Below are 13,016 nucleotides of genomic sequence, written 5' to 3'. Positions count from 1 at the left end.
GTGTGTGTGTGCGCGCGCGCGTGTGTGTGTGTGTGTGTGTGTAATATATTTATATATATTATGCTCACTTAACTGTGCCTCACAATTAATACAACACATGGTATATTACCAGTGTGATCAAATACCTAAATGTGTAATATCATTTCTAAATGATTTCTAAACAACATTGGCAGAGCAACTGAAGCATAGCCAATATGCAGTGATAATGTATTGGGTCTACAGAAATGGATCTTGAATCAGAAAAGGTTAGTGACCACTGGTGTAGTGCATCATTGTACCATCTAAACCGCTGTGAAATATATTTTCCATCAACAAAAATATTGTTTTTTCAGCTGTTTTGAATCTGGTGTACAAAACCCAAAGTAAAAACTCAACTTAAGCACGGGGAGCGTAGAAATAGAGCGCATAGAACAGCTCTACCATTTCTTTGACTTGCTTTCAATGAGAGTGACAGGTATAGACCTCAAATTTCTATGAATTTGGTCAGGTTGCCTAAAAAAGAACACATTGCAACTTAGAAAATGTATAAGTCCATTATCTTTTCAAAAAATATCTCTAATTTTTTTACGCTTTTTTTGTATTTACATGGTTGACGTTTTTTAACCTTTTCACTGGGACCCGGGGAGTGGAATTGTTATGTGTGTGTTTGTGTATTTTACACTCATCCGTTTTTGTCTGCGCTCATGTAACCGCTCATGTTCAACTGCATTTTTTAAGTCAGACTTTGTACACTGAACAAAAATACTGAGTTACAGTTCATATAAGGAAATCAGTCAATTGAAGTGAATTCATTAGGCCCTAATCTATGGATTTCACATGACTGAATACAGATGTGTATCTGTTGATCACAGATACCTTAAAAGAAGGTAGGAGCCTGGATCAGAAAACCAGTCAGTATCTGGTGTGACCACCATTTGTCTCATGCAGCGTGACAGATATCTTCACATAGACTTGATCAGGCTGTTGATTATGGCCTGTGGAATGTTGTCCCACTCCTCTTCAATGGCTGTGTGTAATTGCTGGATATTGGTGGGCACTGGAACAGAGCATCCCAAACATGCTCAATGGCTGACATGTCTGAGTATGCAGGCCTCGGAAGAACTGGGACATTGTCAGCTTCCAGGAATTGTGTACAGATCCTTGCAACATGGGGCCATGCATTATCATGCTGAAACACGAGGTGATGGCGGCTGACGAATTACACAACAATGGGCCTCAGGATCTCATCACTGTATATCTCTGTGCATTCAAATTGCCATCGATAAAATGCAATTGTGTTCGTTGTCCGTAGCTTATGCCTGCCCGCACCATAATCCCACCGCCACCATGTTGCACTCTGTTCACAACTTTGACATCAGCAAACCACTTTCCCACGCGACGCCATACACGCTGTCTGCCATCTGCTCGGTACAGTTGAAACCGCCATTCATCCGTGAAGAGCACACTTCTCCAGCGTGCCAGTGGCCATCAAAGGTGAGCATTTACCCACTGAAGTCAGTTACAACGCCGACCTGGCGAGGATGACGAGGTCAAGACCCTGGCGAGGATGACGAGCTCGCAGATGAGCTTCCCTGAGACTGTTTATGACAGCTTGCGCAAAAGTTATTTGGTTGTGCAAACCCACAGTTTCGTCAGCTGTCAAGTTGAAGGATCTCAGACGATCCCACAGTTGAAGAAGCCGGGTGTGGAGGTCCTGGGCTGGCGCGGTTACACGTGTTGTGAGGCCGGTTGGACGTACTGCTAAATGCTCTAAATACTTGAGACACCTGTGGCATTGTGTTGTGTGAGAAACGGTAAAAAAAATACATTAAAAGTGGCCTTTTATTGTCCCCAGCACAAGGTGCATCTGTGTAATGTTCATGCTGTTTAATCAGCTTCTTGAAATACCACACCTGTCAGGTGGCTGGATTATCTTGGCAAAGGAGAAATGCTCACTAACCGGGATGTAAACAAATGTGTGCACAAAAGTTGAGAGAAATAAGCTTTTGGGTTTGTATGAAACATTTCTGACATCTTTTATTTTGGCTCATGAAACATGGGACCAACACTTTACATGTTGCGTTTAATATTTTTGTTCTGTGTGTGTATATCTATCTCTCTCCCTCTACTTCTTAGTGTCGTCCTATTAGAGGGATAATGTGTGGACAAAAGATCTCCCCCTGGGTCATTGGCCTGCCTATCCCAGTCTCCTCTCTGGCTGAGCCTCGGGCCTGCTGGTGTGGATGCAGCCTGATACATTGCTTGGGGGTTGCAGGGAGGACACTGGAACAACATGTGGATAATCCTCTCTATTGAACTTTATGGGGCTCATTTCATAATTCTCCCTTTCACTGGGACTCAGGAAGGGAATTATATGTGTGTGTGTGTGTGTGTGTGTGTGTGTGTGTGTGTGTGTGTGTGTGTGTGTGTGTGTGTGTAAGGAGATTAGCACTGGCACCAGCTTGCTGTCTGCTTCGTGGCTGCTCTTCCCACTCCTTTCAGATAAACACGCTGTCGTACACTCTTCAGTCTGTGGCTCTCATTTCACTGTAGTGAAATGTATTTGAAAGGCGAGCAACAGACACGCACACACGCACACACGCACGCACGCACAAACACACTATCGCTAAGTAAATGGCAACACAAAGAAACATTTTACCTTTCACCCTTTTACACACCTACTGCCCTGCTAACAATTCCTGCCACCGCCATTCTCTAGGAACCATTGTGGGAGAATATGTGCCTTCGCTGTATTCATTGAACAGTGTTCTGTTATAATCCTTCCATACAGCGGTCTCTCTTCCCTCATTCCATCCCTTTTGTCTTTACTTGCTAGCAATGTAGGGATATGAATTCAGTGTCAGTAAGGCCGAGTAACTCCAATTTCACCGCAAATGAGTAAACGATGCACAAGTGCCTTTTCAGGATGACGAAAGAGAGGCACTTACTTGCTAGATGGAACAAGGACTCTCTCCAGTTCATTTGTGTGTTTAGTACTAAATGCCCTTCTGTTGAATGCCAGGGCTGCCTGGCTCGTCACTGCTGCCGCTGGAGGAAAGGACAATTCCCTTTCACTTTGTACCTGAGACAAATAGGACTTCAACAAAGGACTTCCGTTGACGTCACAGTGTCCTCTTTCTGAAATGAACAGAATGAAAAGTTAGGCTAACAGCTGTATGTTCCTTGCTTTGCTGCTTAGTTCAATTGCCGTCCAAAGCGAGATTAGCGGTATTTTTCTCCGTTTCAAAAGGCTGTTTTATACTACCTGTCATAAATCTTCTGATCAAATGACTTTGTACATCTGACATTGTGTCAGAACTCTGCGTTGACATTCATCACATCCTCTTTGAAGGACACTAGCCAGCCCCATTGGCACTGAATCAAAACCACAACATTAAGATTCATGGCTGGACTCTGATATCCACATTGTCATAAACTAAATTATAGACAATTATTTATAAAATGATCCCCTGGAAATCTGTGTTTAGCTGTTGATATTGGTCACGGCCATTTCATTAGTCTCTCTCTCTCTCTCAAAGGCCCATTAGCACGTCTAACTAGGGTGGGATTATTCTGATTAGTCATTGTGTGATCAGAACACTGACTTTCCATACACACTGCTGACTGGGGCTTTCAGATCCCGTTGCCTTCTTTATTTAGTCGCTCTCTATCACACTCTGGCATCTGTCATTCTGATCCCTTTACTCTCTCTCCTCTCCCCCCCGTTTTTTCTCTCTCTCACTCCCCCCTTTCTCTCTCTCCTCCCTTTCTCTCTCTCTCCCCTCTTTTTTCTCTCCCTCCCCCATTTCTCTCTCTTTCTCTCTCTCTCTCTCTCTCTCTCTCTCTCCCCCCTTTTCTCTCTCTCTCCCCCTTTCTCTCTCTCTCCCCCTTTTTTTCTCTCCCTCCCCCTCTTTCTCTCTCTCTCTCTCTCTCTCTCTCTCTCTCTCTCTCTCTCTCTCTCTCTCTCTCTCTCTCTCTCTCTCTCTCTCTCTCTCTCTCTCTCTCTCTCTCTCTCTCTCTCCCCCTTTCTCTCACTCTCTCCCTTACTCTCTTCTCTAATAGCGCTCTAAAATGCTGTGTGTTATCAGTGATAAACAGAGCCTGGCCCAGGGTGTAAAGAGTTCTCTCCAATGATGTGGGGTCCAGGAAAATGTTCTGAGCACTGTCCAAGGTGCTGACGGGGCACATTATGCAAGCGCCTCCGTCAAAGGCTGCTAAATATCAGTGGGTTTTTATGGAAGCGCTGCTGTCCAAGATTCTGAAGTATCAGTGAAGACTTGCTATGGTTGCTACGTGTCATCCGGTATTAATATTATAGCTGCACTGTGCAAGGCTCTGTCGAATCCGAAAGAAACCGATGCTGCTGTGGTCAGGCTGCCTAAATGTTGGATGGGTACTGGAGGGCTGTCCAAGGTCCTGAAAAGCAGTTCTGTATGTAGGTTGTCATGGCTGACAATGTGCTGTCCAAGGTCCTGAAGCTGCAGCAGTGGCTGTGTTGCTGTCTAGTGTGCTGAACCACTGGCTCTAGCTGTTTGCTGTCCATGGTGCTGAAAGGAGACTCTGGATACCCTTTGTGTCCTTAATGCCCCAGCTTGTTTTCTAGTAGCTGCTGTTGTTTAAAGTTACAGGATGAAAAACATGTTGTCCTACAAGCTTAATTCCTGAACAGATGCTATCAATGCACTTATGAAAACATATTTGTATCACTTGGAAGTATTTTGCCGGCGATGGAACTGTTGGGATTAGCCAAATCTCCAATTTGTATGTGGGCTGTTATTACTTTAAGTGCAGCTATTCAAGAGTGTCATCACCTAATTTTCATCTGTGTTATAAAGTTATGTCCAAGAGTCAATCTCAACTACAGTGGCTATTGCCCTCCTCCTTATTTCACGGAGAGATGGTCTGGGCATCCTCTGGATTTGTAAGAAGTCTAGATGTTTGTAAGCGCTCTATCATATCCACCGGTGATGTAATGCGCGTAATCGAGACTAGTGACTAAGCTGATCTACTTTTATTGAGGAAACATGTAGAAAATACATGTTTTGATGTCACATACCTCTGTAAGTCTCTCTGGATAAGAGTGTCTGCTTACTGACTGAAATGCCTAATGCAACGAGACTGTGAGATGACGAATGGTGTTGGACTCTGACTTGACAGCATGGAACGACGTGCGTGCTGTTCTTCGACTGACCTAATGCTGTTCTCCCGCTTTCTTTTCCCTCTCTTTCTGTCTCTTTCCCACCTTTTCTCTTCCAGTGGTCCTGCTGAACTCTAAAGAAACTCAGGCAGAGCTTGGCTGGACGTCGTACCCCTCCAATGGAGTGAGTGTACCAGTCCGTTGTGTACTTTGAATATACATGTTTTACCTGTGTATTTCTGTGTGTGTGTGTGTGTGTGTGTGTGTGTGTGTGTGTGTGTGTGTGTGTGTGTGTGTGTGTGTGTGTGTGTGTGTGTGTGTGTGCATTTCTGTGAGTGCGTGTGCGAGTGCATGTTTCAATGTATGTGCCTATGCATATGTGAATAGGTGTGCGTGCCAGTGTACATCTACACACTTTGTGTCATGGAGTAGTCCAGCTTGCTTCTAACTGAGAACAGCCCCCCCCCCCCCCCCCCCCCCCAGTGGGCACAGTTCCAGGGAGCACGCTGCCCAAATGGACTGTTAGTGGACAGCTGGCCCCACCTCTCTGCCCCTCTGCGCTCCTCCCTCCCTCCCTCCCCCTCCATTCATTCTACCTCTCTCTGTCCCTCCCTGAACAGAACAGAGCCGAGCTCATCACTGCACGCGAATCAATGGTCTAATCCTGGACAGGGCGTCCCTGCGTCCACCGTCCAGACACACACAGCCACATAAATTGTCCCTTCCGCTATCGATTTTGGCTTGTAAAAACCCACACGCCAACTTATGAATGATGGATAATAGCCAGTGGCGGGAGGTAAAAAAAAAAAAATAATGACTGAAGATGAAGTGGTTTTTGAAGTCACCGGCTCCTCATTTATCTTCCACTCATAGGTTTTATCAGTAAAATACAAGACACTGGAGGATTTATTATGCTCTTAATGAATCGATGGAGCTTGTAAAGAGGCCACATGCTAAGTTCTGAAGCCGAGATGAATGGACTTGGTCCAGTTCATATAACACAGTCAGACTGCTTTAGGATGACGCGTACATTTTGAAAGTCATTCATACCCGTCTGTCACCAAAACCACAAGACGTAGGCTTAGATAAACCACCCAGTCCCATGTTGCGGCTCCAACCACAGTATGTTCATATGACGTAGGCCATGTAGAAGATTCACAGGCATGCGTGCATGTATTTTGACGTTTGGCTGGTCCTGGGAATCAAACCCACTATCCTAGCGTTTGCAAGCTCCGTGCTCTACCGACTGAGCTACAGAGGACCACAAGCTGACCACATGTTGACCACAAGTCACAGATAGAAAGCTAAATGTGTCCCGTGGATCTGCACGGCACCACTGAAGCCAGCTCCCCTTTTAGGATGAAAGCGTGTCTGAGTCATGTTGTGGCTGTGTCACCACGTAGACTTAGCAGCACCATACTGTGAGCAGATGGGTAATTATAACCAATAAACTGCTTCTTCAACTGGTTCTTCAGCGTAAAAGGTCGATCTCCGTGTCAGTCCTGACATCAGTTAATGTGCCTGTCCGTGCCCGTGTTAATGTGCCTGTCCGTGCCCGTGTTAATGTGCCCGGGCTTAACATTTCATCACCGCTCACTAATTGAAGACCTCGTATTTTTCCCGACGGGTTGCGACGTGTTCCCGAGCAGCGACACGGTGAGTTGTGCCTGGGGTGGGAGGAGCCTAGCGCTCCAGCACCACGTTCACCAGGCGTCTCCCCTCTCATTCGTTAGGATTTAAACGCCCAAACTGATCTCAGATCAGCGTTCCTTACCCTCGAGGCTTCGTGATTATAGACCCTCGCCCCCAGTTGGGATGAATGGCCATAGACAGGGTTTTGCCTGACCGTGCGATCTGACCCAGGAACATCTCCTGACTATTGTGACGTCAATTAAACGATACACAATACAGAATCCCGATAGATAGATTTCAACGTGTTAATTTGTTTGGCTAGCGAATGCAGTCCCGCTAGAGTATTTAGCAGAGCTGGTCCGTCGCTCGTTCAGCACGGATGGTGAGTCAATTTCACCTGCAGTCCAAAATGACGACAGCCATGTGGGCACGTCTCCCCTCCAATCTGTTCTTTATTTACCCAGTTAATTCTGGACGTGGCAGCCATTTGCATTTTCCCTCCCCGTAGTGTCAGTGGGCGGCTGTGAGCTGCTTTACAGCTCTATAGTCTCTGTGGAGGCCCCCGCCACTGTAATTAGTCTCTCTGTGTGGAGATGGAGACACACACACACACATACACACACTCTAGTGGCTCATTTACTCCTTCTCAATATCATGTGTGGGTTTGTGTCTGCGGAGACACATTAACACACACACACTCTGAGGTTTGTTTACTCCTCCTTACACTCACTCTCTCTCTCTCTCGATCTCTCTCTCTCTCTCTCTCTCTCTCTCTCTCTCTCTCTCTCTCTCTCTCTCTCTCTCTCTCTCTCTCCTTGTTTACTCCTCCTAGGACTGAAACCCTGGTACCAGACAGAAACCCACACATGATATTTACATGTACCCTGTCTGGGTTATAATGTCTTTCAGATGACCCTCACCAGCTCCTGTGTTTGTCTGTCCCTCTTCCCTCCTTCCAATACCTCTGTCACACCCACTATCCATTACTCTCGCGCTCTCTTTCTGCCTCCCCTCATCCCTCCTTTTATCTCTCTCCCTCTCTCATACTTCTTCTCCTCACCATCTCCCCAGTGGGAGGAGATCAGTGGCGTGGATGAGAAGTACAAGCCCATCAGGACCTACCAGGTGTGTAACGTGATGGAGCCGGCGCTGCAGAACAACTGGCTGCAGACGGGCTGGGTGGCGCGGCGCGGCGGCCAGCGCATCTTCGTGGAGCTGCAGTTCACGCTGCGCGACTGCAACAGCATCCCGGGCGTGGCGGGCACCTGCAAGGAGACCTTCAACCTGCTCTACGTGGAGTCGGACAAAGACCTGGGCCGGGTGACCCGCGAGGAGCGCTACACCAAGATCGACACCATCGCCGCCGACGAGAGCTTCACGCAGGGCGACCTGGGCGAGAGGAAGATGAAGCTCAACACGGAGGTGCGGGAGATCGGACACCTGAACCGGAAAGGGTTCCACCTGGCGTTCCAGGACGTGGGGGCGTGCGTGGCCCTGGTGGCGGTGCGGGTGTACTACAAGCGCTGCCTGGCCACGGTGCAGAACCTGGCTGTGTTTTCCGATACGGTTGCCGAGGCGGCGTTCGCCACCCTGGTGGAAGTCAGGGGAGCCTGCGTCAACAATTCCGAGGTGGACACGGACAGCCCTCCCAGGATGCACTGCAGCGCCGAAGGGGAGTGGCTGGTGCCCATCGGGAAGTGCAGCTGTTCAGCGGGTTACGAGGAGGGCCACAGCAGCTGTGAAGGTAAGAAGAGAGGGATGGAAGGATTTATGTAAAGGGAACAAGAGGAGGAAGGAGAGGCTGGAAACAAATGAATGGCAGGGGACAGTGTTCTTGCCTAGTTAAATAAGATATTTAAGTAAGTAATCACTAGAAATATTCAGTTCTGTCTGACTGTTTGAGACATTCCATCGACAACCTGTAATCATGTTTGAGGGCAGACAACATTCTTACTTTGTGAATGGAAGTGGGTGAAACAGTGTTGTGAGTAGGATGAGTCAGGCACTGCACTGTCCTCAGGTAGGCATTGTATTCAACAAGACAGCATTTTGTAATATTGATGACTGTAGCGAATTGCTTTGAGAATGTGGCAGTTCACGGCCAACTAACACACACACACACACCCCCGCACACGGCCAGTGTAAAGGCAGTGGGAGATGTGAGCGTCAACTTTCACATCCCATCTTGTGTCTTTGTGCGAATAGCCCACTTAGCGAGAGAGACTGAGAGCGAGAGACAGAGAGAGCGAGAGACAGAGAGAGCGAGAGACAGAGAGAGCGAGAGACAGAGAGAGCGAGAGACAGAGAGAGCGAGAGACAGAGAGAGCGAGAGAGCGAGAGACAGAGAGAGCGAGAGAGCGAGAGAGCGAGAGACAGAGAGACAGAGAGACAGAGAGAGCGAGAGACTGAGAGAGCGAGAGACTGAGACTGAAAGAGCGAGAGACTGAGACTGAAAGAGCGAGAGACTGAGACTGAGAGAGCGAGAGAGCGAGAGACTGAGAGAGCGAGAGACTGAGAGAGCGAGAGACTGAGAGAGCGAGAGACTGAGACTGAGTGAGTGAGCGAGCGAGAGACTGAGTGAGCGAGCGAGCAAGAGACTGAGAGTGAGCGAGAGAGAGAGAGAGACTGAGAGTGAGCGAGAGAGAGAGAGACTGAGAGTGAGCGAGAGAGAGACAGAGTGAGCGATAGATACTGAGCGAGAGACTGAGTGAGAGAGACAGATACTGAGTGAGTGAGTCTGAGTGAGAGAGAGGGAGACTGAGTGAGAGAGAGGGAGACTGAGTGAGAGAGAGGGAGACTGAGTGAGAGAGAGGGAGTCTGAGTAAGTCTGAGTGAGAGAGACAGAGAGAGAGAGTGAGAGTGTGAGTGAGAGACAGAGACTGAGTGAGAGAGACTGAGTGAGAGAGAGAGACTGAGTGAGAGAGAGAGACTGAGTGAGTGAATGAGAGAGCGAGAGAGAAAAAAATACTGAGGACAAAGTGTTACTGGTTTACTGAGAAGAGTCCCTCAGGGCTGACTGGCTTGGATTTTCCTGGTAGAATATGAGTGGTTGTGACTGTATGGACTTAATGCCTGTTCCAAGAATGGTGTATTATTTGTGGGTGTTTTACAGGGAGTTAGCAGCTAGCAGTACAGACAGACAGACAGAGAGGCTAGCAGTACAGACGCAGAGAGAGAGGCTAGCAGTACAGACAGAGAGAGAGAGAGGCTAGCAGTACAGACAGAGAGAGAGAGAGGCTAGCAGTACAGACACAGAGAGAGAGAGGCTAGCAGATCAGACAGAGAGAAAGAGAGGCTAGCAGATCAGACAGAGAGAGAGAGAGGCTAGCAGATCAGACAGAGAGAGAGAGAAGCTAGCAGATCAGACAGAGAGAAAGAGAGGCTAGCAGATCAGACAGAGAGAGAGGGGCGAGCAGATCAGACATAGAGAGAGAGAGGCTAGCAGTAAAGACAGAGAGAGAGAGAGGCTAGCAGAACAGACAGACCGAGTGAGAGAGAGGCTAGCAGTACAGACAGACAGAGAGAGAGGCTAGCAGTCGAGAGAGAGAGAGAGAGAGAGAGAGGCTAGCAGATCAGACAGAGAGAAAGAGAGGCTAGCAGATCAGACAGAGAGAAAGAGAGGCTAGCAGTACAGACAGAGAGAGAGAGAGAGAGGCTAACAGAACCGACAGACCGAGAGAGAGAGAGAGAGAGAGAGAGAGAGAGAGAGAGGCTAGCAGTAGAGACAGAGAGCGAGAGAGGCTAGCAGTACAGACAGAGAGAGAGGCTAGCAGTACAGACAGAGAAAGAGGGTAGCAGTACAGACAGAGAGAGAGAGAGGCTAGCAGAACAGACAGATAGAGAGAGAGAGGCTAGCAGAACAGACAGACAGAGAGAGAGAGGCTAGCAGTACAGACAGAGAGAGAGGCTAGCAGTACAGACAGAGAGAGAGGCTAGCAGTAGACAGAGAGAGAGAGAGAGAGAGGCTAGCAGTACAGACAGAGAGAGAGAGAGAGAGGCTAGCAGTAGAGACAGAGAGTCTAGCAGTACAGACAGAGAGAGAGAGGCTATCAGTAGAGACAGAGAGAGAGAGAGAGAGAGAGAGAGAGGCTAGCAGTAGAGACACACAGAGAGAGAGAGAGAGAGAGAGAGAGCTAGCAGTAGAGACACAGAGAGAGAGAGAGAGAGAGAGGCTAGCAGTAGAGACAGAGAGAGAGAGAGGCTAGCAGTAGAGGCAGAGAGAGAGAGAGAGAGAGAGGCTAGCAGTAGAGACAGAGAGAGAGAGAGGCTAGCAGTAGAGGCAGAGAGACAGAGAGAGAGAGAGGCTAGCAGTAGAGACAGAGAGAGAGAGAGGCTAGCAGTAGAGGCAGAGAGAGAGAGAGAGAGAGAGGCTAGCAGTAGAGGCCGAGAGAGAGGCTAGCAGTAGAGAGAGAGAGAGAGAGGCTAGCTGTACAGAGAGAGAGAGAGAGCAGAGAAGAGAGAGAGAGAGAGGCTAGCTGTACAGAGAGAGAGAGAGAGAGAGAGAGAGAGAGAGGCTAGCAGTACAGACAGAGAGAGAGGCTAGCAGTAGACAGAGAGAGAGAGAGGCTAGCAGTACAGACAGAGAGAGAGAGGCTAGTAGAACAGACAGACAGAGAGAGAGAGAGAGAGGCTAGCAGTAGAGACAGAGAGAGAGAGAGAGAGAGAGAGAGAGGCTAGCAGTAGAGACAGAGGCTAGCAGTACAGACAGAGAGAGAGGGGCTAGCAGTAGAGACAGAGAGGCTAGCAGTACAGACAGAGAGAGAGGGGCTAGCAGTAGAGACAGAGAGGCTAGCAGTACAGACAGAGAGAGAGGGGCTAGCAGTAGAGACAGAGGCTAGCAGTACAGACAGAGAGAGAGAGGCTAGCAGTAGAGACAGAGGCTAGCAGTACAGACAGAGAGAGAGAGAGAGGCTAGCAGTACAGACACAGAGAAGAGGCTAGCAGTACAGACAGAGAGAGAGGGAACAGCATAGTGGTAGAGCGAGAGCTCTCTCCTCGTTGGGACTGTAGCGGGCGATTGGCCTTGTCAGTCCCCATCAGCGGCAGCCCCAGTGGAGTACTGCTCTATTCTGTGTTAATGGCATGAATATGCAGAGACAGCAGTCCCCCACCACTCCCACGGGCCCCCAGCACCAGCACTATTGATCAGCCGTAATGCTCCACTAAACTGAGGAATTAGGCTGGGAATCAACACGCACTGGCACACACACAGCCTCTTCTCATGTTTTATTTTGTGTGTGTGTGTGTGTGGGGGGGGGGGGGGGGGGGCTTCTTCACAATACTTGTGTTGCTTTACTACTGTGGGGGTGTGTTTTGAGTACTTGCTCATGTGTCCTGTGTCTCTTGTTACGTGTGGGACTAATTGCGTGTCCTGGTGTGTTTGAGCCACTCAGTACAGCGCTGAAGAGGTTCTGAACCGGTGTGAAGAGAGAGACCTTGTTCTGTGGAGTCTAGCAGAGTGCTGATACACTGGCTAGGGCGACCCATCTGTGATTAGGTGTGTGTGTGTGTGCGCGTGCGGGGTACAGAAAGAGAGAGGGGGTTTAGTGAGTTTCGTGTGTGTTCAACTGTGCATGTGTTTTAGGGAGTTTCGTCTGTGTGAGAGGGAAGGACTTATGAGGACATGACACACGTAACTACACACACACACACACACACACACACACACACACACACACACACACACCTTGTTTCCTTCGTCTGTGTTGGGTGATGTAGAGCTGGTCTCCAGGGAAGCTGTCTGTCTAAGCTTCCAGCCTATCGTAGACCCTCCCTCACCCCCTACAGTCTGCCTTGGCACGCAAGTGTGTGTGTGTGTGTGTGCGCGCTAGCATTGTGTGTGTGTGTGTGTGTGTTAGCGTGTGTGTGTGCCTGTGTGTGTTTGTGTGCGTGCCTGTGTGTGTTAGCGTGTGTGTGTTTGTGTGCGTTCCTGTGTGTGTGTGTGCGCGCTAGCATGCCTGTGTGTGTGTTTGTGTCCGTGCCTGTGTGTGTTAGCGTTTGTGTTTGTGTGCATGGCTGTGTGTGTGCACTCGCTAGCAGGCCTGTGTGTCTGTTTGTGTGCATGCCTGTGTGTGTGTTTGTGTGCGTGCCTGTGTGTGTTAGCGTGTGTGTGTTTGTGTGCGTGCCTGTGTGTGTGTGCGCGCTAGCATGCCTGTGTGTGCGTGCTTGTGTGTGTTAGCGTGTGTGTGTTTGTGTGCGTGCCTGTGTGTGTGTGTTTGTGTGCGTGCCTGTGTGTGTGTGCACACTAGCATGCCTGTGTGTGTGTTTG

General features: G+C 48.8%; 2 protein-coding genes across 2 annotated transcripts in view; one reads left to right on the top strand and one right to left on the bottom strand.

Annotated features, from left to right (window-relative positions):
- Positions 1-13,016, bottom strand: part of LOC139391961 (uncharacterized) — a 590,779-nt gene that overhangs the window by 360,310 nt on the left and 217,453 nt on the right. The window lies entirely within an intron of this gene.
- LOC139391761 (ephrin type-A receptor 7-like) overlaps positions 1-13,016 on the top strand; it is a 186,366-nt gene that overhangs the window by 35,498 nt on the left and 137,852 nt on the right. Inside the window, exons 2-3 of the mRNA XM_071139295.1 lie at positions 5,236-5,300; positions 7,820-8,492. Coding sequence (XP_070995396.1) covers positions 5,236-5,300; positions 7,820-8,492 — 738 coding nt within the window. The remainder of the gene's footprint in view (positions 1-5,235; positions 5,301-7,819; positions 8,493-13,016) is intronic.

This window comes from Oncorhynchus clarkii, chromosome 32 (genome assembly GCF_045791955.1).
Source record: "Oncorhynchus clarkii lewisi isolate Uvic-CL-2024 chromosome 32, UVic_Ocla_1.0, whole genome shotgun sequence".
Classification (NCBI taxonomy): Eukaryota; Metazoa; Chordata; class Actinopteri; order Salmoniformes; family Salmonidae; genus Oncorhynchus; species Oncorhynchus clarkii.
This window is presented reverse-complemented; position numbering and strand designations above follow the sequence as displayed.